This window comes from Salvelinus namaycush, unplaced genomic scaffold (genome assembly GCF_016432855.1).
Source record: "Salvelinus namaycush isolate Seneca unplaced genomic scaffold, SaNama_1.0 Scaffold33, whole genome shotgun sequence".
NCBI lineage: Eukaryota > Metazoa > Chordata > Actinopteri > Salmoniformes > Salmonidae > Salvelinus > Salvelinus namaycush.
This window is the reverse complement of record NW_024060230.1, coordinates 260,111-286,700: the sequence shown is the minus strand read 5'-3', so window position 1 is coordinate 286,700 and position 26,590 is coordinate 260,111. Positions and strand designations below refer to the sequence as shown.

The 26,590-nt window shown below is 42.1% G+C and overlaps 3 protein-coding genes across 3 annotated transcripts in view; 1 reads left to right on the top strand and 2 right to left on the bottom strand.

The window, feature by feature from the left end:
• LOC120040153 (ATP synthase subunit d, mitochondrial-like) overlaps positions 1-26,590 on the top strand; it is a 272,738-nt gene that overhangs the window by 133,819 nt on the left and 112,329 nt on the right. The gene's annotated exons all lie outside the window — the stretch shown is intronic.
• The window catches only part of LOC120040150, a 284,372-nt gene that overhangs the window by 169,750 nt on the left and 88,032 nt on the right, over positions 1-26,590 (bottom strand). The window lies entirely within an intron of this gene.
• LOC120040154 (NACHT, LRR and PYD domains-containing protein 12-like) lies at positions 4,935-26,119 on the bottom strand. Its single transcript, XM_038985404.1, has 8 exons — positions 25,888-26,119; positions 23,922-25,722; positions 22,648-22,821; positions 21,244-21,417; positions 20,977-21,150; positions 20,638-20,811; positions 7,410-7,456; positions 4,935-5,709 (listed from the first exon to the last, which is right to left on the bottom strand). Coding segments are annotated over exons 1-8 (3,078 nt in total). The 5' UTR covers positions 25,889-26,119; the 3' UTR covers positions 4,935-5,176.

Sequence of the window (26,590 nt, the reverse complement as noted above, 5' to 3'; positions counted from 1 at the left end):
TAAACTCACTCTCTTCGATTCACTCTCCGCACGAAATCTCAATACCACAGACAATTTTCTGATTCCTGCCCGTGACGCACTGGCGTCAGTCGTTACTATAGCAATTTAAAACGGAGTGACCATAGTTCAAATAAACCTGGTCGGCGGTATAAATAATAAACATAGAGATGTTTTTTTATGTTAAATGCACATGTTTAGTATTAGGGGACTGAATACATATCTTTACTTAGATTTACTTCCTAAAGTGTTTCCATTCCCCTTTAAGTGCTGTCAATCAATAGCAGCAACATAGCAGCTCTGATTGACTCAAGAGAGTTTGTTAGGGACCTCGTTCTATGCTGATCAAGAGGGGAGACTTCTCTGCAAAAACTAAACATCACATGATGAGGGTTCCCTCTACCTAAAGTTCGTAGACATGCAAGCATCTTATCTGAGGCAGGCACTTCTGTCTGTGGAAAGTTTTGGACTGAGCATATTATTGCATAAGATATATATTTTTTTAACCTTTAGGCAAGTCAGTTAAGAACAAATTCTTATTTTCAATGATGGCCTAGGAACAGTGGGTTAACTGCCTTGCTCAGGGGCAGAACGACAGATTTGTCAGCTCAGGTATTTGAACTTGCAACCTTTTAGTTACTAGTCCAACGCTCTAACCACTATGCTACACTGCTTCCCCATACAGGTGTCAATGTTTTGTTTTCTCTACAATACAACAATTTACAAACAGCACAACTAAAGAATAATGTGTGTGTAGATTTTGTGTGTTCGAGTGTGAGAGAGAGAGAGTGCATGTTTAACTATACTTGTGGGGACCAACTGGGGACATTTTGCTGACCCACAAGGGAAAAGGTCATTTCTAGGGGGTTTAGGGTTAGAATTAGAGTGAGGGGTTAAATGTTAGGGTTAGGTTTTGACATGGTCTGCCTTATTGGGATAATTATTTTGTCCCCAGTTTGTCAAGACGTCCCCACACGGGATGTGTGCAAACAGTTCAATGTCCCCATAAGGTCAGCACAACAATTCATGTTTTTGATTTAATCAACCTGGAAAACCAAGTGTGTTGAATTTAGGCACTCACTGAACTGATCAATTGGGTCAGTTGGTCAGGTTTGTTGTCTAGTTGGATCAAAATCCTGCTGTAGGCTACCTGCTGCACTCCATGAAACAGGTTTACCCCGGAGGAGTGTAAATGTTTCCTGTAGACAGGACCAGCTCTTGATAACGTGTTGTTGAGCTGTTTCTATTCTGTTTTTCCTACTGCTGCCTTCTTGGCCAGGTCTCCCTAGCCAAAGAGACTGTCATAATGCTTGTGTAGAGTGTGTGTGATAGAGTGAGTGAGTGAGTGAGTGAGTGAGTGAGTGAGTGAGTGAGTGAGTGAGTGAGTGTGTGTGTGTGTGAGAGAGAGAGTAAATACCCAGATAATGGTAAGAAAGATAAACAAAATATAGAAATAATAACTAACATAAAGAAAATGACAGCATTGATAGTAATACAAAGTCAAATATTTATTAAGTATGAACATTCTCAGTGATTAAATAACCTTATGGCAAAAAAAAAGCTTGAGGGTTACTACAATACAACAGTCAAAACACGAAAACACAACTACATAACACCACTAAATACAGTTGAGGGTTACTACAATACAACAGTCAAAACATGAAAACACAACTACATAACACCATTAAATACAGTTGAGGGTTACTACAATACAACATTCACAACATGACAACACAACTACATAACACCATTAAATACAGTTGAGGGTTACTACAATACAACAGTCAAAACATGAAAACACAACTACATAACACCATTAAATACAGTTGGAATGTAGTTAGAACTCAAACTGTTTCCATCAAACAGAAAAACAACAAAATGTTGGATCAACACATTTAGAATTCTAGATACGGCACTTAGCTTTTTCATTACCCATATAGCTGTTTAAGGTCATACCAAGGCAGAGTGCAGTATCAGTATTTTAGGGGTCATCAGTATTTTAGGGGTCATTTATAGGAATGTTTTTCTGCAGTGAGTGTAATGCAAGTCAAGGTGTCCTTGGATGAATGTCAACAAGATTTATAACCAGCATTGTTAAAATTCAAGCTGACCATACCAGTTCACACCTTATAAGAAGACAATGTTTAAATGTAGTCCATAAAGAGGTATTAGGGTTATGTGCACAGCTATTCTGCCATACAATTGCAAACTGCTGCTACACATTTGGTCAAAGAGGAGTTCAGACTGAAATCAGGCTTAGTAGTAACTGTTATATCTTGTGACAAAGTGTCCTGGTTCAATTATCTGCTGTTATATCTTGTGACAAAGTGTCCTGGTTCAATTACCTTCTGTTATATCTTGTGACAAAGTGTCCTGGTTCAATTATCTGCTGTTATATCTTGTGACAAAGTGTCCTGGTTCAATTATCTTCTGTTATATCTTGTGACAAAGTGTCCTGGTTCAATTACCTTCTGTTATATCTTGTGACAAAGTGTCCTGGTTCTATTAGCTTCTGTTATATCTTGTGACAAAGTGTCCTGGTTCTATTAGCTTCTGTTATATCTTGTGACAAAGTGTCCTGGTTCTATTAGCTTCTGTTATATCTTGTGACAAAGTGTCCTGGTTCTATTAGCTTCTGTTATATCTTGTGACAAAGTGTCCTGGTTCTATTACCTTCTGTTTCAGAGAACATGGAGTTTCAAATTTGCTGTAACTACAAAATCTAAGTAAAAACCAAGGAAACAGCAGTAAGTGAAGTTACTGCCAGCTGCCTTTGTTCCACCATGTTTTACTGCAGTTACTGTGGTTTCCCTTGTTATTCAATCAGACTCTGAGTTCAGGCCATCCCGACCATAACACCCACCCTCACACTCTCCATGAGACAGCCAGTGATACAGTTATCCAGGTGTGCAACTTTCACTGGGGACATGTCCCCTCCACATTCTGAAATTGCATTTTTGTCCCCCCCCCCAGTTTTATCATTGGAATGTGATACAAAACGTGGCAACAGTGTGCTTTAGGACCATGTGGATTCCTCCGAGTGGTCTGGTAGGCTGTTTGGAGTGGTTATCCAACAAATTCTTTAATAATAATAATAATGAAAAAATGATGCCCCCCCCACTTCTAAAACTAAAGTTGAATAAACATGACAATCCCACAGAAAAAATGATGGTTGAAATCACATTGAAATGCAAATACACAAATAATGGTAAGAAAGATAGCAAATAAAATATTTAAAAATCATTTAACATCTGATAATAGACCATCTATACAGGTTATATGGTCCAATATGTTAAAATCCTTTTAACATAATTTTTACCAATATCTTATTGGGCTCATTTCTGGAGTTGGAAATTATATAAACGCAACATGTAAAGTGTTGGTCCCATGTTTTATGAGCTGAAATAAAAGATCCCAGAAATGTTCCACAAGCACAAAAAGCTTATTTCTCTCAAATGTTGTGCACAAATTTGTTGACATCCCTGTTATTTTTTATTTATTTAACTAGGCAAGTCAGTTAAGTTAACGAATTCTTATTTTCAATGACGGCCTAGGAACAGTGGGTTAACTGCCTTGTTCAGGGGCAGAACGACACATTTTTACCTTGTCAGCTCGGGGATTCAATCTTGCAACCTTTCGGTTACTAGTCCAACACTCAAACCACTAGGCTACCTGCCGCCCCGAGTTAGCATTAGTAAGCATTTCTCCTTTGCCAAGAAAATCCATCCACCTGACAGGTGTGTCATATCAAGAAGCTGAATTATGTGAGCTAACTTCTAGCTAGCTAGTCGCCCATCTCGCCCTGTTGCGATGGACCGTTTTCTGATCAAGAGAAGAGTGCGGGTAGAAAATGAAAATCCAGACCCAGACCCTGTCCCCAGGGGGCCAAAGAAGAAGAGGGAGATAAGAAAGATGAGTCGGAGAGAGAAAATTGTGAGCCACGACGTGAGGCAGCTCCAGCCGCTGCTAGCTGCTCCACAGCCACGGTTCACCCTGATTTAAGCCAGTCACCTGTTGAAGAACCAAGGCACCCTCTTCTTCTGTGTTATCCAGCCACAAAAGTTGGACAGCAGGATCGCTACTTGAATCGTAGATGATATGAGGATTACAAATGGTTGGAATATTCTATTTCAAATGACCGTGCTTTCTGTTTTGTATTCCGCCACTTTCAACATCCAGGAAACCATGGTGGAGAGAAAGTGACATTTACCCACGATGGCTACCAGAACTGGAAGAAGGCGACAAGTTCGTTCAAGACACACAATGCTAGTGTGGAGCATAAATATGCAATGACAGCGTGGAATGAGTGGACTATTCAGAAAGAGTCTGGCTCAACAATATGCAGTGCTCTAAGTGATGGACATTCGAAAATAGTCTGAGAGAACAGAGAGTATATGAGAGCAGTTGTGGAGTCATTGTGTTACACTGCATACCAGGGACTTTCACAGAGAGGAGACATAGAAAACGACATGGCTGTCAACCAGGGAAACTTCCTTTAACTTTTACAGGTCATAGGCAAATTCGACAAAACAGTTGCAGATAAAATCTGTTCTCTGCTGCCAATGACTGGAACGAATTGCAAAAATCACTGAAGCTGGAGTCTTATATCTCCCTCTCTAACTTTAAGCATCAGCTGTCAGAGCAGCTTACCGATCACTGTACCTGTACATAGCCCATCTGTAAATAGCACAACCAAATTCCTCATCCCCATATTGTTACTTATCCTCTTGCTCTTTTGCACCTCAGTATCTCTACTTGCACATTATCATCTGCACATCTATCACTCCAGTGTTAATGCTAAATTGTAATTATTTCGCCTCTATGGCCTATTTATTACCTTACCTCCCTACTCTTCTACATTTGCAGACACTGTACATAGATTTTTCTATTGTGTTATTGACTGTACGTTTGTTTATGTGTAACTCTATGTTGTTGTTTCTGTCGCACTGCTTTGCTTTATCTTGGCCAGGTCGCATTTGTAAATGAGAACTTGTTCTCAACTGGCCTACCTGGTTAAATAAAGGTGAAATAACAAGGTGTTCCATCCCTGCGACATCCACAATGGATAAGTCAATCAAACAGCTGTCTCACGTGCCATAACATTTTTATATATATAAATCTTGGCTGACCAACAGCCTATCGACCAAACAATCGACCAGTCGACTAAATGGGGTCAGCCCTACACCTGACACAGGGACACTGAGGTGTCATAGTAAAACCTAAACCCTGGATAGAGGGGCTCAGTGAATGTGGAGGTGAATGTGTACAGGTGGGTCAGTGTGTCAGAGGAGACTCTGTAGAAGGACAGAGTGCCGGCTGGCCAGTCCAGATATACTCCTACTCTGTTGGAGCTGGAGGAGGGAACGGCTATGGTATTGGAGTTATTATTGTGCCAGGCAGTATAACGGTTCTCACAGCAGAGCAGAGTCCAGGACTTGTCATTTAATCCAAACACACAGTCATTACCCACTCCTTTTCTGCTGATTCCTTTATATGTCACTGCTATGTAAGCCCCTCTCCCACTCCACTCTACCTCCCAGTAACAGCACCCAGTCAGACCCTCTCTACACAGCACCTGTTTCCAGATCTCAAATCTCTCTGGGTGATCGGGATACAGCTGCTTGTCTCTCCTACGTGTCGCCTTTCTGTTGTCCTCAGACAGAGAGAGCTGTTCGTTTGCTGTGTTTGGGTCCAGTGTGAGATCACAGTCATCTGATGGGGGACACCAAGACACAATATATTGTAAATCTTCGTATAAAGTTAATTTAAGACTTAATGATCAGTACTTTCAGAAAGTATTCACACCCCTTGACTTGCTCTACATTTTATTGTTACAGCCTGAATTCAAAATTGATTAAATTGAGATTTTTTTGTCAATGGCCTTGTTAGGTAAATTTCTTTCAGAGTAAATAATTCACGGACGCAAGAGAAGCTTAACCAAATTTAATTCTTCCCAAAGGACCGACACAGCTGTATTCAGACAGACATGTTCCCTCCATTACAAGTATATATACTCCACTTTAGACACTCCTCCTTCTCTCCAATCCTTACATCTTCTGGTTCCACAGGAAGAGAGTAACAGGATACTAAACCCTTATTACTCCCTTCAGGGGATCTGACCTCCTGACCTCAACCCCTCCTTCCCCTAATCCACAGATGTCCTCTCCTATCACACTCCCGTGACTCCCTCCAGTCCATCCAGCACATTTCATAGCCACTCTCTCTTTCTACAAAGAACCATTAACTTCTCACTCCTTTATATACTATGCATCTGATCTATCATGTCTTTAATATCTCAATGTTCAAAGTTTAGCCGAATCCAACAGCCTATACACAATAACACAATGTCAATGGTTTAATTATTTATTTATTTTTAATTTTTTTTTTACAAATTAATTAAATGAAAAGATAAATCCTAGAGGAAAACCTGGTTCAGTGTGCTTTCCACCAGACACTGGGAGATTAATTCAATAACCTAAAACACAAGGGCAAATCTACACTGGACTTGCTTACCAAGAAAACAGTGAATGTTCCTGGGTGACTGAGTTACAGTTTTTACTGAAATCTACTTGAAAATCTATGGCATGACCTGAAAATGGTTGTCTAGCAATGATCAACAACCAATTTGACAGAGCTCAAAGACTATTGAAAAGAATAATGGGCAAATGTTGCACAATCCAGGTATATAGGCTGTTACGTTCGTCGATAGAAGGATCGGACCAAGGTGCAGCGTCGTAGGCGTACATCTTTCTTTGATGACACCGAAAAAACAACAAATACAAAACGACACACACAGTTCTGTAGGGCTGGAAAGCAGCAGTACAAAAACAAGATCTTATAAACTAAAGGTGGGAAAGGCTGCCTAAGTAGGATCCCCAATCAAAGACAACGATAGACAGCTGCCTCTGATTGGGAACCCTACCCGGCCAACGAAGAAATAGAAAAACTAGAATGCCCACCCAAATCACACCCTGACCTAACCAAATAGAGAAATAAAAAGGCTCTCGAAGGTCAGGGCGTGACAGGTGCTTCTACAAAGTATTGACTCAGGGGTGTGAATACTTATGTAAATTAAATATTTCTGTATTTAATTTTCAATAAATTTGCAAACATTTCTAAAAGCATGTTTTCACTTTGTCATTAGGTTATTTTTTTAATCAATTTTGAATTCAGGCTGTGGCACAACAAAATGGGGAATAAGTCAACGGGTATGAATCATTTCTAAAGGCATATACTCTATGGTCATATAAAACACACATCAAAATATAACCACAACAAAGTGAAGTCCTATTAGTGTGTAACCACACATGCATAACTCACTTATCAAGCTCTGAAACAATATATTTATTTGAATCATCTTGAAATAAGACTGAATAATAACAAGCTAATTCTTCACAACAGTCAACACTCACATTTTTTAGGCCAAGGTTCGATTGTTTCCACTCCACCAGGTTCCACACTGTGAGGGGAGCCGGAGAACAGACAGTAAATGTACACACTCGCACACAAACGAACACACACAGGCAGACATTTTTATTTGGATTCCCATTAAGGCGTCCCATTAAAGCATCTGCTTCCCAGTCGAAACAGTTCAGAAGAGTTTGTGCATATATTATGACAACATTGTTTTTTTTGGGGGGCGGTGACGGACTTCGGTAAGTTTTTTTTTTATAGCTGTTCGGGTACACAAGCCTAAGTTCGGGAGCCAAAGTCTACAGACGTAGAAGTTTTGAGAATGACACAAATATACATTTTCACAAAGTTTGCTGGTTCAGTGTCTTTAGATATTTTTGTCAGATGTTACTATAGAATACTGAAGTATAATTACAAGCATTTCATAAGTGTCAAAGGCTTTTATTGACAATTATATGAAGTTGATGCAAAGAGTCAATATTTGCAGTGTTGACCCTTCTTTTTCAAGACCTCTGCAATCCGCCCTGGCATGCTGTCAATTAACTTCTGGGCATTCTTGCATAATCAATGCTTGGAGTTTGTCAGATTTTTGGGTTTTTTGTTTGTCCACCCGCCTCTTGAGGATTGACCACAAGTTCTCAATGGGATTAAGGTCTGGGGAGTTTCCTGGCCATGGACCCAAAATATCGATGTTTTGTTCCCCGAGCCACTTAGTTATCACTTTTGCCTTATGGCAAGGTGCTCCATCATGTTGGAAAAGGCATTGTTCGTCACCAAACTGTTCCTGGATGGTTGGGAGAAGTTGCTCTCGGAGGATGTGTTGGTACCATTCTTTATTCATGGCTGTGTTCTTAGCCAAAATTGTGAGTGAGCCCACTCCCTTGGCTGAGAAGCAACCCCACACATGAATGGCCTCAGGATGCTTTACTGTTGGCATGACACAGGACTGATGGTAGCGCTCACCTTGTCTTCTCCGGACAAGCTTTTTTCCGGATGCCCCAAACAATCGGAAAGGGGATTCATCAGAGAAAATGACTTTACCCCAGTCCTCAGCAGTCCAATCCCTGTACCTTTTGCAGAATATCAGTCTGTCCCTGATGTTTTTCCTGGAGAGAAGTGGCTTCTTTGCTGCCCTTCTTGACACCAGGCCATCCTCCAAAAGTCTTCACCTCACTGTGCGTGCAGATGCACTCACACCTGCCTGCTGCCATTCCTGAGCAAGCTCTGTACTGGTGGTGCCCCGATCCCGCAGCTGAATCAACTTTAGGAGAAGGTCCTGGCGCTTGCTGGATTTTCTTGGGCGTCCTGAAGCCTCCTTTTGTGGCAGGGCTGAAATGCAGTGGAAATGTTTTTTGGGGATTCAGTTCATTTGCAGAGGGACTTTGCAATTCATCGGATCACTCTTCATAACATTCTGGAGTATATGCAAATTGCCATCATACAAACTGAGGCAGCAGACCTTGTGAAAATTAATATTTGTGTCATTCTCAAAACTTTTGGCCACGACTGTACTCCCCTTTGTCCATGATTGGTCAACTGTAGGAATTCTTCAATAAAGTCTTTGTTGACATCTGTTCATTGAGAAATACTGCACCAAACATCGTAGTTAGATGTAAAACTGCGCGACTAAGATCTCCTCTGCAAAAACGTAAAAATGTATGGCAGATTTGAGTTATTTTACGTTAATTCTGACTACTTTGAGGCTACGGAGTCTCAAAATGGACAAACAGTACTATTGCCACTCGTTTGGTTCGCCTAGCAAACTTTGGTTAGCTGCCAGCTGAACTGAAGCAAGATGAGGCCTTTAAAGGCGATACACGGTCAATCCGATGTCTGCATTGGCCGTGCAACATTTACAGTGACACGGCCTGTGCAAAAGTCAGGGCATTCATACTTCTTGCGTTTCGACGAGCAGCGCAGAGCTGTTGTGAAGGGAGTTGTCATGGAAGTGAGCTTGTTTATACAGGACCTCCCGCCCCCCCCTACCGTCAACCAATCATGTCAATGCAGAGCTATACGGAGCCCTCTGCATTGTTACAAAATTTGGCATAGCGATGCGGTACGGAGCTCAATTTGGCCTCGGCGAGCCTCCGGAGGCTCCACAATTGCATCAGACCCTCCATATGGAGTCTCCGACCACATTTTCAGATCAAGGATAAATTGGCTCTTAGCTGACGCCAATGGCGATAGCCTTACTGGGATCTGACACATAACAAAAAAGACATTACCAGTAAAGGCCGCTTTACCATTCTTGGGTAGAATGACTTTGGCTACCCACCAGGCCTCAGGACAAATATGACTGACAGGAGTGGCTATATAGTCAGCTACCATCCTCTGTAGCTTTGCATACACGTTGTCAATGCTAGAAGTATAACAATATTGCTAGTTTTTTATCCACCTCTCCCACACTAACTTTACAAAATTAAAACTTACAATGCTGGGGGGTTTTTTACACATTTTATTCGTTTTTTTTTATGCATGAATACGATGGCTCACTGTTTGTTGTTGGCATTTCCTGCCTAAGTTTGCCCACTTTGCCAATGAAGTAATCATTAAAATAATTGGCAACATCAAATGGTTGTGACGAATAAGCCATCTGATTCGATGAAAGATGGAGTTGAATTTGTCTTTCTGCCCATTATGTCATTCAAAGTACTCCAAAGTTGTTTCCCCATCAATCTTTATATCATTGATCTTGGCTTCATAATACAGTATATTTTTCTTCTTGTTGAGTTTAGTCACATCATTTCTCAATTTGCACTATATCAGCCAGTCAGATGTGCAGCCAGACTTATTAGCCATACAGTTTTAAAATTCCTCATCAATCCATGGAGCCTCAACAGTTCTAACAGTCCGTTTCTTAACAGGTCAATGTTTATCAATAATCGGAAGAAGCAATGTCATCAAGTGCAGCATCTGGAAGCTCCTTACTAATCACATCAGACCCACAAATATGTTTAACATCATCCACATAAGAGTCACAGGTAACTCTTTCGTATGATCTCTTATAAACTATTTTAGGCCCAGCTGTTGGAACTTTGGCTTTCCTGGATATAGCCACTATATTGTGATCACTGCATCCAATGGGTACGGATACAGCTTTAGAACAAAGTTCTACAGTATTAGTAAACATGTGATCAATACATGTGGATGATATAGTTTCTGTAGTGTTTGTAAACACCACGGTAGGTTGATTAATAGCCAGAACCAGATTACAGGCACTGGTTACAGTGAGAAACTTCCTCATGAGCGGCAGGTAGCCTAGTGGTTAGAGCGTTGGGCCAGTAACTGAAATGTTGCTAGATCAAATCCTGAGCTGACAAGGTAAAAATCTGTTGTTCTGCCCCTGAACAAGGCAGTTCCTAGGCCGTCATTGTAAAGAAGAATTTGTTCTTTACTGACTTGCCTGGTTAAATAAAACAAATTGTGGACAGCTTGATGAAAACCAGTCAATTTTCAGGTCCCCAAGAAAGTACACCCGTCTGTTTTGTTAGATTCTAGCTTGGAAGAATAGCTTATTAGCTTATTTTTACAGAATAATAGCGAAGACATCAAAACTATGAAATAACACATATGGAATCATGTAGTAATCAAAAAAGTGTTAAACAAATCAAAATATATTTTATATTTGAGATTCTTCAAAGTAGCCACCCTTTGCCTTGATGACAGCTTTGCACCCTAAATATATTTTGATTTGTTTAACACTTTTTTTATTACTACATGATTCCATATGTGTTATTTCAATGTAGAAAATAGTAAAAAATAAAGAATAACCCTGGAATGAGTATATTTGTACAAACTTTTGACTGGTACTGTATATATTTCCCCCCGTCTGTAAATGTACATTCTGACAGTGTCGGTGTGTACTAAGTTGAGGGTCTTAAATTTGAGTGATAGTCCTGATAGACTCAACGTGAAGAACTAAATTTGGTTTGGATAATTTATCAACAGTTCTAATGATTCGGAAAGGCGAGAAGGAGAGACAGAGCACTGCTCTTAAACTGTGAGGACAAAGTGAGGGAGGTTGCACTGCTCTTAAACTGTGAGGACAAAGTGAGGGGGGTTGCACTGCTCTTAAACTGTGAGGACAAAGTGAGGGAGGTTGCACTGCTCTTAAACTGTGAGGAGAGCACAAAGTGAGGGAGGTTGCACTGCTCTTAAACTGTGAGGAGAGGACAAAGTGAGGGAGGTTGCACTGCTCTTAAACTGTGAGGACAAAGTGAGGGAGGTTGCACTGCTCTTAAACTGTGAGGACAAAGTGAGGGAGGTTGCACTGCTCTTAAACTGTGAGGACAAAGTGAGGGGGGTTGCACTGCTCTTAAACTGTGAGGACAAAGTGAGGGGGGTTGCACTGCTCTTAAACTGTGAGGACAAAGTGAGGGAGGTTGCACTGCTCTTAAACTGTGAGGACAAAGTGAGGGGGGTTGCACTGCTCATCCTGCAGGTGGTTTCTAAAACCAATTAAATATTTGTAAGAACCCAGTGAGTCTAGGGAGGGTTCTTCCGAGGAAACGTGATCTTTTCCTGACCTCTGAGAGGGAGGTTATCAGAAAACCCACTAGATTGTAGCTTGGGCTAACCATTATTGGAACATTGATACTATGGGCTTTGTTTTAAGATGCCATCAGAATCCTAATGTTAAAGCGCATTAATACATATGGCTTTCTGGACGATACGGTCCAATTAATTACTTACAAGGCTCGTAGTCTGAGTCTTGCTTTGACACCTGAGGATGAGGATGAAGGAGAGGGTGCTAGTGAGCTGTCTTTGATGATCGGGAAAGACTGGGTAGAAGTGAGAGGGATATCCAACAGGGAACAAATGTTCATAGAGCCCAGTGAAGATCTAGCGTCCCATTGTCATAGAACAGATCGGATGGACGGTCTTTGCCCCAATCTCCTTCTCATCAAAGGTGGTGTGAAATGATTAAACACGTATTCGCTCTCTTCCCTGTTCAAGTCAATATGTATTCTAGGTGGCGTGGAACATGTGAGTGATCATTGTTCCAGATGAGGGACTGTTGGAAACTGACTAATTGACTTGAGCAAGTTTTAGTATGTTTATAACTATATAATTGGCCTTGCAGTAGTGATGAACGTATTATGGGTTAGATGGAATGATCTCCCTAAGGGTGAGATAGGAGTCATATGATAGAGGTAATACTATAGATTGTGAACTATTGCCCTACAACACTGTCTTATCGCTTCACTGTTTTATATTATTGTATTCTCTCTACGTTTTGCATCATGATATTCACTTGAGTAGGAATGGGTTGCTTATTCTCAAATAGCTCTGTTTATGAGTCCAGGTAATTAACAATGGACTGAGGCAAGGTGCAATAATGTATACTCCCTACTGATAAGAGATGGACATGTGTGGAGGAGCACCAAAGGCTCTGGACTCTGGCTGGGACGATAGCACCACCTGCCTAGCCACAGAGATTCATTGTACATCCTAGACTCACTCAGGAGGGGGGAGGGTTTGTCTGGGAAAACAGAGGCGAAGTGAGGATGACATCGCGTCCGAACACATGTAAAACCGGCAGCCTGAGGGGAAAGTCTGGGTATAAGTATAGAGTAGAGGTCGACCGATTAATCGGAATGGCCGATTAAATCGGGGCCGATTTCAAGTTTTCATAACAATCGGAAATCGGTACTTTTGGGCGCCGATTTGCCTATTTATTTATTTATTTACACTTTTATTTAATCTTTATTTAACTAGGCAAGTCAGTTAAGAACACATTCTTATTTTCAATGACGGCCTAGGAACAGGCAGAACGACAGATTTTTAACCTTGTCAGCTCGGGGGATCCAATCTTGCAACCTTACAGTTAACTAGTCCAATGCTCTAACACTGATTACATTGCACTCCACGAGGAGCCTGCCTGTGCCGCGAATGCAGTAAGCTAAGGTAAATTGCTAGCTAGCATTAAACTTATCTTATAAAAAACAATCAATCAATGACTGTCATTGCTCCAATGTGTACTTAACCATAAACATCAATGCCTTTCTTAAAATCAATACACAAGTATATATTTTTGAAACCTGCATATTTAGCTAAAAGAAATCCAGGTTAGCAGGCAATATTAACCAGGTGAAATTGTGTCATTTCTCTTGCGTTCATTGCACGCAAAGTCAGGGTATATGCAACAGTTTGGGCCGCCTGGCTCTTTGCGAACTAATTTGCCAGAATTTTACGTAATTATGACATAACATTGAAGGTTGTGCAATGTAACAGGAATATTTAGACTCATGGATGCCACCCATTAGATAAAATACGGAACGGAATAAACGTTTTGTTTTCGAGGTGATAGTTTCCGGATTAGTCAAAGGTATATGGTTTAGAGAGAAATAGTCGACGCGTTATAATTCCTGTAATAACTTGCAGCTGAATTTGAAAGGGGTTCCTTCGTTATTTTACCGTTCATGTCTTCCATAGAGAATGTCTTGATCTACTTCAAATAAGGTCTGTGTTTCGTGCAGGCTTAAACCGCCTCGACGTTTTGATACCCGTGTAAATCTCACTAGGATAAGGTAACGTTTGTCAACATATTTTCATAAATCCACTCTACAAAAAAATGTATCTTCGCTTATATTTAGCCAATATTGATCAGAGTTACCTTGTTGATATCTACACAGTTATAAAATTGGCAAGGTTGTGTAAGCCTACACGAAACACAGACCTTATTTTAAGTGAATCTAAAAATATCCTATGGAATAAATGAAGGAACCGCTTTTCAGATTTTGCTAGAAGGTGTCATGGGAATTATGACTCGCACTTTGGTCGTCAATTCTTACCATGCCCATTATTAAAATAGGATTTCCTGCATATAGAAATTAAAGTTTTTGTTTTCAACATTCATCACAGGTAACTTAAACTCTATTTTTATTCAAACAGTTGAGCGTATTTGTCTCCTAAGCAGACTCTTCAGTATCATTGTCACTTCAGAGCTGTGTGTGTGTGTGTGTGTGTATTTATGTATTATATTAAGTTAAAATAAAAGTGTTCATTGTTCATTCAGTATTGTTGCAATTGTCATTATTACAAAAATGTGTGTGTGTATATGTGTATGATATATATATATATATATATATATATATATATATATATATATATAAATATATATTTTTTTAAATAAAATCGACCTATTAATCGGTATCGGCTTTTTTTGTCCTCCAACAATCGGTATCGGCGTTGAAAAATCATAATCGGTTGACCTCTTGTATAGAGCCTTCATTTTTGTGGACCCCAGCAGAACAGTATCCCAAAGGTATAGAGTCAGGCTACGGGAGAGTTGGAATCGTCATGTTATCAAACTTTGGTTTTTGCCATATACATGCATTCGGAAAGTATTCAGACCTCTTGACTTTTTCCAAATATTATTACGTTACAGCCTTGTTCTAAAATTGATTAAATTAATAAAAATCCTCAATCTACACACAATACTCCATAATGACAAAACAAAAACAGGTTTTTTAAATTCTTGCAAATATATAAAAAATATAAAACAGAAATAATATTATTTACATAAGTATTGAAACCCTTTGCTGTGAGACTCTAAATTGAGCTCAGGTGCATCCTGTTTCCATTGATCATCCTTGAGATGTTTCTACAACTTGATTGGAGTCCAATTTAAGTCCAATTTGTAAGTCGCTCTGGATAAGAGCATCTGCTAAATGACTTAAATGTAAATGTAAATGTAAATGAGTCCACCTGTGGTAAATTCAATTGATTGGACATGGTTTGGAAAGGCACACACCTGTCTATATATAGTCCCACAGTTGACAGTGCATGTCAGAGCAAAAACCAAGCCATGAGGTAGAAGGAATTGTCTGTATAGCTCTGAGACAGGATTGTCTCGAGGCACAGATCTGGGGAAGGGTACCAAAAAATTGCTGCAGCATTGAAGGTCCCCAAGAACACAGTGGCCACCATCATTCTTAATTAGTCTCTGGTCTGATGAAACCAAGATTGAACTCTTTTGCCTGAACGCCAAGCGTCACGTCTGGAGGAAACCTGGCACCATCTCTACGGTGAAGAATGGTGGTGCAGTATCATGCTGTGGGGATGTTTTTTGGGAGACTAGTCAGGATTGAGGGAAAGTTGAACAGAGCAAAGTACAGAGAGATCCTTGACGAAGACCTGCTCCAGAGTGCTCAGGACCTCAGACTGGGGTGAAGGTTCACCTTCCAACAAGCCTAAGCACACAGCCAAGACAATGCAGGAGTGGCTTCAGGACAAGTCTCTGAATGTCCTTGAGTGGCCCTGCCAGAGCCCGGACTTGAACCCGATCGAACATCTCTGGAGAGACCTGAAAATAGCTCTGAAGCATCGCTCCCCATCCAACCTGACAGAGCATTGGCAGGATCTGCAAAGAAGAATGGGAGACACTCCCCAAATACAGGTGTGCCAAGCTTGTAGCGTCATACCCAAGAAGACTCGAGGCTGTAATCACTGCCAAAGGTGCTTCAACAAAGTACTGAGTAATGGGTATGAATACTTATGGAAATGTGATATTTCAGTTTTGTATTTTTATAAACTTGCAAAAAATTAGAAAAGTGTTTTTGCTTTGTCATTATGGGGTATTGTGTGTAGATTGATCAGGGATTTTCTTTTTAATCCATTTTAGAATAAGGCTGTAATGTAACAAAATCTGGAAAAAGTCAAGGGGTCTGAATACTTTCTGAATGCACTGTATGATTATGCATAGCTTAACGCATTACTAACACTTGTCATATTTGGTGTTTTCTTTTGTTTTTCAAGTCTTTGTCTATCACTCTCTCAGGAACCCGAAGGAGGAAGAGAAAGTCAAAAGCTCCAGCTGAAATGTCATTATCAGTTGTACAACAGGAGGGGTAATGGCAGAAAAGGGGGGGGTGGAGTAAGAGTGTGTATAGTGTGATTATAAAACCATGGAAGATTAAGCCATGGAAGAAGATTACAGAGTCAGAGGCCATAAGTCTTGAAGGTATAAACATACAAATCAACAGAATATTAATCATGTAGAAAGAGGGAGGAAGGGAAGCGCTAATAAGGTACACAATAGTATATTTTGGTAAACAGAAGGTGCTCTTTGGTAAAAAGGGGTAAATTGGTCATCACAAAGAAAGGAGGACCAAGGCACTCTTCATATAATTAATTAAAATGCCTTTATTAGTATGGCATGTTCAATAGAAACAAAGTTTTAAAAACCGACGCGTTTCGGCTGCATGGCCTTCGTCAGGGAGTACAAAAAAAAAAAAGGAATACAATGTCCTCTTTTAAACAGCTTTTCCAATTAGCCCTAATTGGAAGAGGGAGTGGTTACAAAATTGATTGGACACACCTAGTAAGCAATACTACACACATTAAAAGGTGAAATACTGTAGCTCCATTTGCTGTTATCTAGAGGACATTTTGCTCAATTGCCCTCAGCTATGTATAGACTGTTGTTGTTCATGTTTTGCTGTGTTGTAGTGTACTATGGAATATATTGCTTTCTTATTCTTGACACTTCTCCCAGTCATATAAGGTTAGAACTACCTTTCTAAGTGTTCTGATACTTCTAGCTTGGAGTTGTATTTTTATGATAACATAGCTACAGTATTTCACCTTTTAATGTGTGTAGTATTGCTTACTAGGTGTGTCCAATCAATTTTGTTGATGAAGGCCATGCAGCCGAAACACGTCGTTTTTTAAAACTTTGTTTCTATTGAACATGCCATACTAATAAAGGCATTTTAATTAATTATATGAAGAGTGCCTTGGTCCTCCTTTCTTTTTGATGAGAATATTAATCATATTTTATTTTCTGTTCATTTATAAGTCATTTCAAAGTTTGTATAATATTGAACAGTATGGAGTTACTATTCAAAAAGGAAGGACTGTTGGATTTTAGCTTAAAAATATACTTATTCAAGTTACCATACTAGAACTTACTGATTACATGTTGGGGTTAATGGGTGGATAAGAATTTGGTGTATGGAAAGGTACTGAGTGGGGAAGTCCAGAAAGACAAGGGGAAGTCCAGAAAGTTCATATTCTGTTCCTAGGGAGGGAGTCTACAGGCAACACTTTCAGTTCCTGATAAGGCAGGCCAGCTGAGGAACTAGGGAGGAGTGAGTAATTCAGCTCGAGGTCAAGTCAACAGATGAAGTGAGAAGATACCTCTGGGAGGGGTGCCAGAGAGGCCCACCCCAACGACCCTCCTACTACAGTCCTATCTCTCACATGCATACACTTCAACTCCCACAAAGGTTCTAGCATCAGACAGGGCCGTGACTACACCAGTGACAGAACCACTTAAGTTCCTGCCTAGCAACAGAGATGTATTGGCTGTCTAGATGTGCAAGGAGTTGACTCCGCCTAGTAGGAGGATATAAATATATGAGCTTGTGTAATCATGCTTTGTCTTTGCAGTTGTTTGACCCAGTGGGTGAATAAACTTGGTTTGATCTTTTTCTAGACGTCTATTTGAGTTTTTACTTTGTTTGTTCATAAACAGTTTACATCACATACTCTATCAAGCATTTCACAAATATTATCTGGTTATACCCATTATACAGATCTCTGGTGAAAATGGGAAGGTGCACAGCAAAGAAGGAGCGAACGAGACCAAAAAGACAACATGAAAACAAGCGGACATAAACGCTCATAAAAATGATTCTGCAAAACAGGCATTTGGAATATAACATTTTTTATTTGACATTTAATGGGCAACATCTTATCCACGTTATCCTATGAACTTGAATGTAATAAAGTACTGTATCTAAATGTTTTTCTCAGGTTGTGGTTTGTGTGTTCAGACCTCTGACGCCGGCCCATACTGTTTAATACAAAGATGGTGATAGTACTATGCTACTCTGATCAACAGTACCTGTCCCTCCACTCAGGAGGTCTACCAGCACATGTCCCTCCACTCAGGTGGTCTACTCTGATCAACAGTACCTGTCCCTCCACTCAGGTGGTCTACCAGTACCTGTCCCTCCACTCAGGTGGTCTACCAGTACCTGTCCCTCCACTCAGGTGGTCTACTCTGATCAACAGTACCTGTCCATCCACTCAGGAGGTCTACTCTGATCTAACAGTACCTGTCCCTCCACTCAGGTGGTCTACTCTGATCTACCAGTACCTGTCCCTCCACTCAGGTGGTCTACTCTGATCAACAGTACCTGTCCCTCCACTCAGGTGGTCTACTCTGATCTACCAGTACCTGTCCCTCCACTCAGGTGGTCTACTCTGATCAACAGTACCTGTCTCTCCACTCAGGTGGTCTACTCTGATCAACAGTACCTGTCCCTCCACTCAGGTGGTCTACTCTGATCTAACAGTACCTGTCCCTCCACTCAGGTGGTCTACTTTGATCTAACAGTACCTGTCCCTCCACTCAGGTGGTCTACCAGTACCTGTCCCTCCACTCATGTGGTCTACTCTGATCTACCAGTACCTGTCCCTCCACTCAGGTGGTCTACTCTGATCAACAGTACCTGTCCCTCCACTCAGGTGGGTCTACTCTGATCAACAGTACCTGTCCCTCCACTCAGGTGGTCTACTCTGATCTACCAGTACCTGTCCCTCCACTCAGGAGGTCTACTCTGATCTACCAGTACCTGTCCCTCCACTCAGGTCTACTCTGATCTACCAGTACCTGTCCCTCCACTCAGGTGGTCTACTCTGATCTAACAGTACCTGTCCCTCCACTCAGGTGGTCTACTCTGATCTACCAGTACCTGTCCCTCCACTCAGGAGGTCTACTCTGATCAACAGTACCTGTCCCTCCACTCAGGTGGTCTACTCTGATCAACAGTACCTGTCCCTCCACTCAGGTGGTCTACTCTGATCAACAGTACCTGTCCCTCCACTCAGGTGGTCTACCAGTACCTGTCCCTCCACTCAGGTGGTCTACTCTGATCTAACAGTACCTGTCCCTCCACTCAGGTGGTCTACTCTGATCTAACAGTACCTGTCCCTCCACTCAGGTGGTCTACTCTGATCTAACAGTACCTGTCCCTCCACTCAGGTGGTCTACTAGTACCTGTCCCTCCACTCAGGTGGTCTACTCTGATCTAACAGTACCTGTCCCTCCACTCAGGTGGTCTACTCTGATCAACAGTACCTGTCCCTCCACTCAGGTGGTCTACTCTGATCAACAGTACCTGTCCCTCCACTCAGGTGGTCTACTCTGATCTAACAGTACCTGTCCATCCACTCAGGTGGTCTACTCTGATTAACAGTACCTGTCCCTCCACTCAGGTGGTCTACCAGTACCTGTCCCTCCACTCAGGTGGTCTACTCTGATCAACAGTACCTGTCCCTCCACTCAGGTGGTCTACTCTGATCAACAGTACCTGTCCCTCCACTCAGGTGGTCTACTCTGATCAACAGTACCTGTCCCTCCACTCAGGTGGTCTACTCTGATCAACAGTACCTGTCCCTCCACTCAGGTGGTCTACTCTGATCTACCAGTACCTGTCCCTCCACTCAGGTGGTCTACTAGTACCTGTCCCTCCACTCAGGTCTACTCTGATCTAACAGTACCTGTCCCTCCACTCAGGTGGTCTACTCTGATCTAACAGTACCTGTTCCTCCACTCAGGTGGTCTACTCTGATCTAACAGTACCTGTCCCTCCACTCAGGTGGTCTACTCTGATCAACAGTACCTGTCCCTCCACTCAGGTGGTCTACTCTGATCTACCAGTACCTGTCCCTCCACTCAGGTGGGTCTACTCTGATCAACAGTACCTGTCCCTCCACTCAGGTGGTCTACTCTGATCTAACAGTACCTGTCCATCCACTCAGGTGGTCTACCAGTACCTGTCCCTCCACTCAGGTGGTCTACTCTGATCAACAGTACCTGTCCCTCCACTCAGGTGGTCTACTCTGATCAACAGTACCTGTCCCTCCACTCAGGTGGGTCTACTCTGATCAACAGTACCTGTCCCTCCACTCAGGTGGGTCTACTCTGATCAACAGTACCTGTCCCTCCACTCAGGTGGTCTACCAGTACCTGTCCCTCCACTCAGGTGGTCTACTCTGATCAACAGTACCTGTCCCTCCACTCAGGTGGTCTACTCTGATCAACAGTACCTGTCCCTCCACTCAGGTGGTCTACTCTGATCAACAGTACCTGTCTCTCCACTCAGGTGGTCTACTCTGATCTACCAGTACCTGTCTCTCCACTCAGGTGGTCTCAAGCTTTATTACAGTATGTCAATCATCAACACAGATTAAAACAAACCCTCTACATACTTGAGTTTCTCCAGTCTGCAGTGTGGATCCTCCAGTCCAGCAGAGAGCAGTCTGACTCCTGAGTCTCCTGGGTGATTGTAGCTCAGGTCCAGCTCTCTCAGGTGTGAAGGGTTTGACCTCAGAGCTGAGACCAGAGAATCAAAGCCTTCCTCTTGGACTCCACAGAGCGACAACCTGCAGAGTTGAACATGATTTAAAACTTCTATTTTTTGATGGTGAAAAGAAAGTGGCAGCTTTATTGTCAGTCAAAGGGAGTGGATTGCAGATTTACAAACTTTATAAACACATGTGGATCTGGTGAACAGTTATCACTTGTTGACCAACTACAGGAATACTGACCTCAGAGTCTCCAGTTGACAGTGGGGATTCCCCAGTCCAGCAGAGAGGAGCTTCACTCCTGAATCCTTCAGGTCATTGTTACTCAGATCCAGCTCTCTCAGGTGTGAGGGGTTTGAGCTGAGAACTGAGGCCAAAACTTCACAGGATGTGTCTGTGAGTTTACAGCCAGTGAGTCTGTAAATACAGAGTAAACAGTTTAATATAAAACCATTACATTTGGATCTAATAAAAGGTTCTCACTTGTTGACCAACTACAGGAATACTGACCTCAGAGTCTCCAGTTGACAGTGGGGATTCCCCAGTCCAGCAGAGAGGAGCTTCACTCCTGAATCCTTCAGGTCATTGTTACTCAGATCCAGCTCTCTCAGGTGTGAGGGGTTTGAGCTGAGAACTGGGACCAACACTTCACAGGATGTGTCTGTGAGTTCACAGTCAGTGAGTCTGCCAACAGAGTAAATACCATGACAGACAGGTTGTATTATGTTACGCTTAGCTTTCCCTGCTAACACTGTTACCGTGCATGACTAATGTGAACACTGAGCATACAACTTTATTTGATCAGTTTGAATTATAATTTGTTCAAGAATAATCAGGTATAGACTCCAGGTTTAGTTAGAGCAACACAATGTCAGGTATAGACTCCAGGTTTAATTAGAGCAACACAATGTCAGGTATAGACTCCAGGTTTAATTAGAGCAACACAACGTCAGGTATAGACTCCAGGTTTAATTAGAGCTACACAACATCAGGTATAGACTCCAGGTTTAATTGGAGCAACACAACATCAGGTATAGACTCCATGTTTAATTGGAGCAACACAACATCAGGTATAGACTCCAGGTTTAATTAGAGCAACACAACATAGACTCCAGGTTTAATTAACAACATCAGGTATAGACTCCAGGTTTAATTAGAGCAACACAATGTCAGGTATAGACTCCAGGTTTAATTAGAGCAACACAACGTCAGGTATAGACTCCAGGTTTAATTAGAGCTACACAATGTCAGGTATAGACTCCAGGTTTAATTAGAGCTACACAATGTCAGGTATAGACTCCAGGTTTAATTGGAGCAACACAACATCAATTATAGACTCCAGGTTTAATTAGAGCAACACAACATAGACTCCAGGTTTAATTAACAACATCAGGTATAGACTCCAAGTTTAATTAGAGCTACACAATGTCAGGTATAGACTCCAGGTTTAATTAGAGCAACACATCAGGTATAGACTCCAGGTTTAGTTAGAGCAACACATCAGGTATAGACTCCAGGTTTAATTAGAGCAACACAATGTCAGGTATAGACTCCAGGTTTAATTAGAGCTACACAACATCAGGTATAGACTCCAGGTTTAATTACAGCAACACAACGTACTCCAGGTGTAATTAGAGCAACACAATGTCAGGTATAGACTCCAGGTTTAATTAGAGCAACACAATGTCAGGTATAGACTCCAGGTTTAATTAGAGCAACACAACGTCAGGTATAGACTCCAGGTTTAATTAGAGCAACACAACGTCAGGTATAGACTCCAAACCATCCACGATGAACATAGCTTTACAGGCTGTGAGTTTAAATAAGTCACTCAATTAAGGCCCATTATTATATTAGCAACACATGGATGTACTGAACAATTATCACTTGCTGATCAAGTAAAATAACACTGACCTCAGAGTCTCCAGTTGACAGTGGGGATTCCCCAGTCCAGCAGAGAGGAGCTTCACTCCAGAATCCTTCAGGTCATTGTTACTCAGATCCAGCTCTCTCAGGTGTGAGGAGTTTGAACTGAGAGCTGGGACCAACACTTCACAGGATGTGTCTGTGAGTTCACAGTCAGTGAGTCTGTCAACACAGAGTAAATACCATGACAGACAAGTTATTATAACGGTACGTTTAGCTTCCCTTCCTTACACAGTTACCAGTGCACGACTAATGTGTACACCATTCATACATGGTGTCACGTCCTGATCTGTTTCACCTGTCTCTGTGCTTGTTGCCCATCTCCCCATTATCCCCTGTGTATTTATACCTGTGTTCTCTGTCTGTTGCCAGTTCTTTTTGTTCGTCAGACCTACCAGCTCTTTTCCCTTGCTCCTGTCCTTCCTATAGTTTCGTTTTTTCCCCAGTTTCGACCATTCCTGCCTGACCTGACCCTGTCTGCCATCCTGTACCTTTTCCCCACTACTCCGGATTACCGACCTCTGCCTGACCTGACCCTGACTGCCGTCCTGTACCTTTACACCCTCTCTGGATTATTGACCCCTGCCTGCCTTGACCTGTCGTTTGCATTGCCCTGTTATAGGAATACATTTGTTTCTTCAACCTTGTCTGCATTTGGGTCATATCTTAAAACGTGATACACGGCTTGATGCGGCAATTTAATTTAATTTAAATTGTCTTCTTTTTTTGTTAATTGTATTTATTTTTTCACCCATTTTTCTTCCCAATTTCGTGGTATTCAATTGGTAGTTACAGTCTTGTCCCATTGCTGCAACTCCCATACGGACTCGGGAGAGGCGAAGGTTGAGAGCCGTGCATCCTCCGAAACACGACCCTGCTAAGCCGCATTGCTTCTTACACACTGCTCGCTTAACCCGGAAGCCAGCCCACACCAATGTGTCGGAGGAAACACCGTACAACTGGCGACCAAAGTCAGCGTGCACTGCGCCAGGCCTGCCACAAGGAGTCGCTAGAGCACGATGGGACAAGGACCCATCGGCCGGCCAAACCCTCCCCTAACCCAGATGACACTGGGCCAATTGTGCGCCACCTCATGGGTCTCTAAGGTCGCGGCCGGCTGCGACACAGCCTGGGATCAAACCAGGATCTGTAGTGATGCAGTGCCACTAGGGAGGCCCGCAACAACTTTTTTTTTTTTTTAATCAGTTTTAATTATAGTTTAAGAGTTTATTTTGGTGTGCTTTATTTACATGAATACTTACAGAGCTTTCCTGCAGCCTCTTACAGCTGGGAGCAGTCTCCTACGACCCTCCTCTGATGTCTTGTATTCCTTCAGGTCAAACACATCCAGAACCTCCTCTGATATCTGCAGCATGTAGGCCAGCGCTGAACACTGAGCAAGGGAGAGATTTTTGGATCTGTCCTCTGACCTCAAGTACTCTTGGATTTCCTCCTGTACTGAATGGTCTTTCATCTCTATCAGACAGTGGAAGAGATTGATGCACCTCTCAGGGGAGATGTTCTTCCTCTGCATCACCTTAAGGGATCGGATCGTTTTCTGGACGCTCTCTGGACTGCTTTCTGTCTGTGTCACCAGACCTCGTAGGAGTTTCTGATTGGACTCCAGTGACATGCCATGAAGGAAGCGGACAAAAAGGTCCAGGTGTCCATTCTTACTCTCCAAGGCTTTATCCACGGTATTCTTCAGCAGCTCATCCAAGGTTAGCTCTTCAGACGCAGCTCTAGACTTTCTCTTGAGGAAGGGCTTCAGTTCATCCATGTTCTTGGTTGTGTAACAATGGTACATGTAGACAGCTGAGAGAAACTCCTGAATGCTCAGATGAACAAAGCAGTACACCATTCTCTGAAATAACACAGATTCTTCTTTAAAGATTTGTGTGCACAATCCTGAGTACACTGAGGCTTCTTTGACATCAATGCCACACTCTTTCAGGTCTTCTCCATAGAACATGAGGTTACCCTTCTCCAGATTTTCAAACGCCAGCTTCCCCAGCTTCAGAAGAATTTCCTTATCTGACTCCATGAGCTCCTCTTGATCCATCTCATCTCTTCCATGATACTTCTGGTTCGTCAGGCTGGTCTGCATGAGCAGGAAGTGTATGGACATCTCAGTCAGAGTCGTGGGCATCTCTCTCCTCTTGTCTGTACTCAACATGTGTTCAAGGACTATTGCAGAAATCCAACAGAACACTGGCATGTGACACATGATGTGGAGGCTCCTTGATTTCTTTATGTGTGAGATGATTCTGCTGGCCAGGTCCTCATCACTGAATCTCTTCCTGAAGTACTCCTCCTTCTGTGGGTCATTGAACCCTCGTACCTCTGTCACCTGGTCAACACACTTAGGGGGGATCTGATTGGTTGCTGCTGGTCGGGAGGTTATCCATAGGAGAGCAGAGGGAAGCAGATTCCCCTTGATGAGGTTTGTCAGCAGAACATCAACAGATGATGTCTGGGTGACATCAGACACTGTTTCGTTGCGCTGGAAATCCAATGGAAGTCTGCTTTCATCCAAACCATCAAAGATGAACATAGCTTTACAGGCAGTGAGTTTCTTTGCATTGTCTATGTCTAGTTCTGTGTGGAAGTCATTTAAAAGTCTGAGAAGACTGTACTGGAGATCTTTGATCAAGTTCAGCTCCCGGAAAGGAAGCACAAATATGATATCCACATCTTGGTTTGCCTTCCCTTCAGCCCAGTCTAGGATGAACTTCTGCACAGAGACAGTTTTTCCGATGCCAGCGATGCCCTTCGTCAGCACGGTTCTGATGCTTCTCTCTTGGCCAGGTAAGGGTTTAAAGATGTCATTGCAGTGGATTGCTGTGTCATGTGAGGTTGGTGTCCTGGATGCTGTCTCTAGCTGCCACACCTCATGTTCATTGTTAACCCCTTCACTCTCTCCTTCTGTGATGTAGAGCTCTGTGTAAATCCTGTTGAGGGGAGTTTGATTCCCTGCTTTTTCCTTGCCTTCTTTCACACATTCATACCTCCTTTTCAGACTGTCTTTGTGGTTTACTATGGCTCTCTGCAGGCTGTCATCCACTAAGAGGGAAGAGTAAAAAGGACGTGTATCAGACACATTCATTGACAGGATGAAATGTGGGCCTTCCACAACTACAGTAACTTATATTATCTCAAGTGATTGTAGTTAACTACTGTAAATCATATTGAGGTATTGACTTAGCACACATGTGCAAGTGGTATTACTGTTTTCAGAGCCTCTTGCATCATCAGGTTCACTCAGGTGCTGTAGTACAGGACGTGTTCTGGATCTCTTTCTACACTGAGGACAGTCATAGTCTCCTGAAGGAGCAGGTTTCTCCCAGTATCTGGTGATGCACTGTCTGCAGAACCTGTGTCCACAGGTGATAGAGACTGGATCCCTCAGCACCTGGTGACACACTGCACACCTGGACTGATCCTCTAACAGAGTAGACCATCCACCATGGAGATAAAGGAGGGAGAGAGATACTGATCCTCTAACAGAGTAGACCATCCACTACAGAGATAAAGGAGAGAGAAAGACTTGTAGATGTTACTACTGATCCTTTGGCAGAACAGACAGACAGAGAGAGAGAGAGAAACGTAATACTGATCCTCTGAAAGAACTGAAGAAAGTTTATTGATGTTTGGCGTCATACAGTATGAATCAGGACCTTAGTGATGTTTAGAGTCATATAGTATGAATCAGGACCTTAGTGATGTTTGGAGTCATACAGTATGAATCAGGACCTTAGTGATGTTTAGAGTCATATAGTATGAATCAGGACCTTAGTGATGTTTGGAGTCATACAGTATGAATCAGGACCTTAGTGATGTTTGGAGTCATACAGTATGAATCAGGACCTTAGTGATGTTTAGAGTCATACAGTATGAATCAGGACCTTAGTGATGTTTGGAGTCATACAGT

Bases quoted from the DNA above. Each gene is read 5' to 3' on its own strand.
- LOC120040154 (XM_038985404.1), bottom strand. The intron at 22,822-23,921 runs GTAAGTATTCAT...CTGTGTTGACAG, and splicing joins AGAGGCTGCAGGAAAGCTCT to ACTCACTGACTGTGAACTCA. The intron at 20,812-20,976 runs GTCAGTATTCCT...TCAACTCTGCAG, and splicing joins TGTCAACTGGAGACTCTGAG to GTTGTCGCTCTGTGGAGTCC.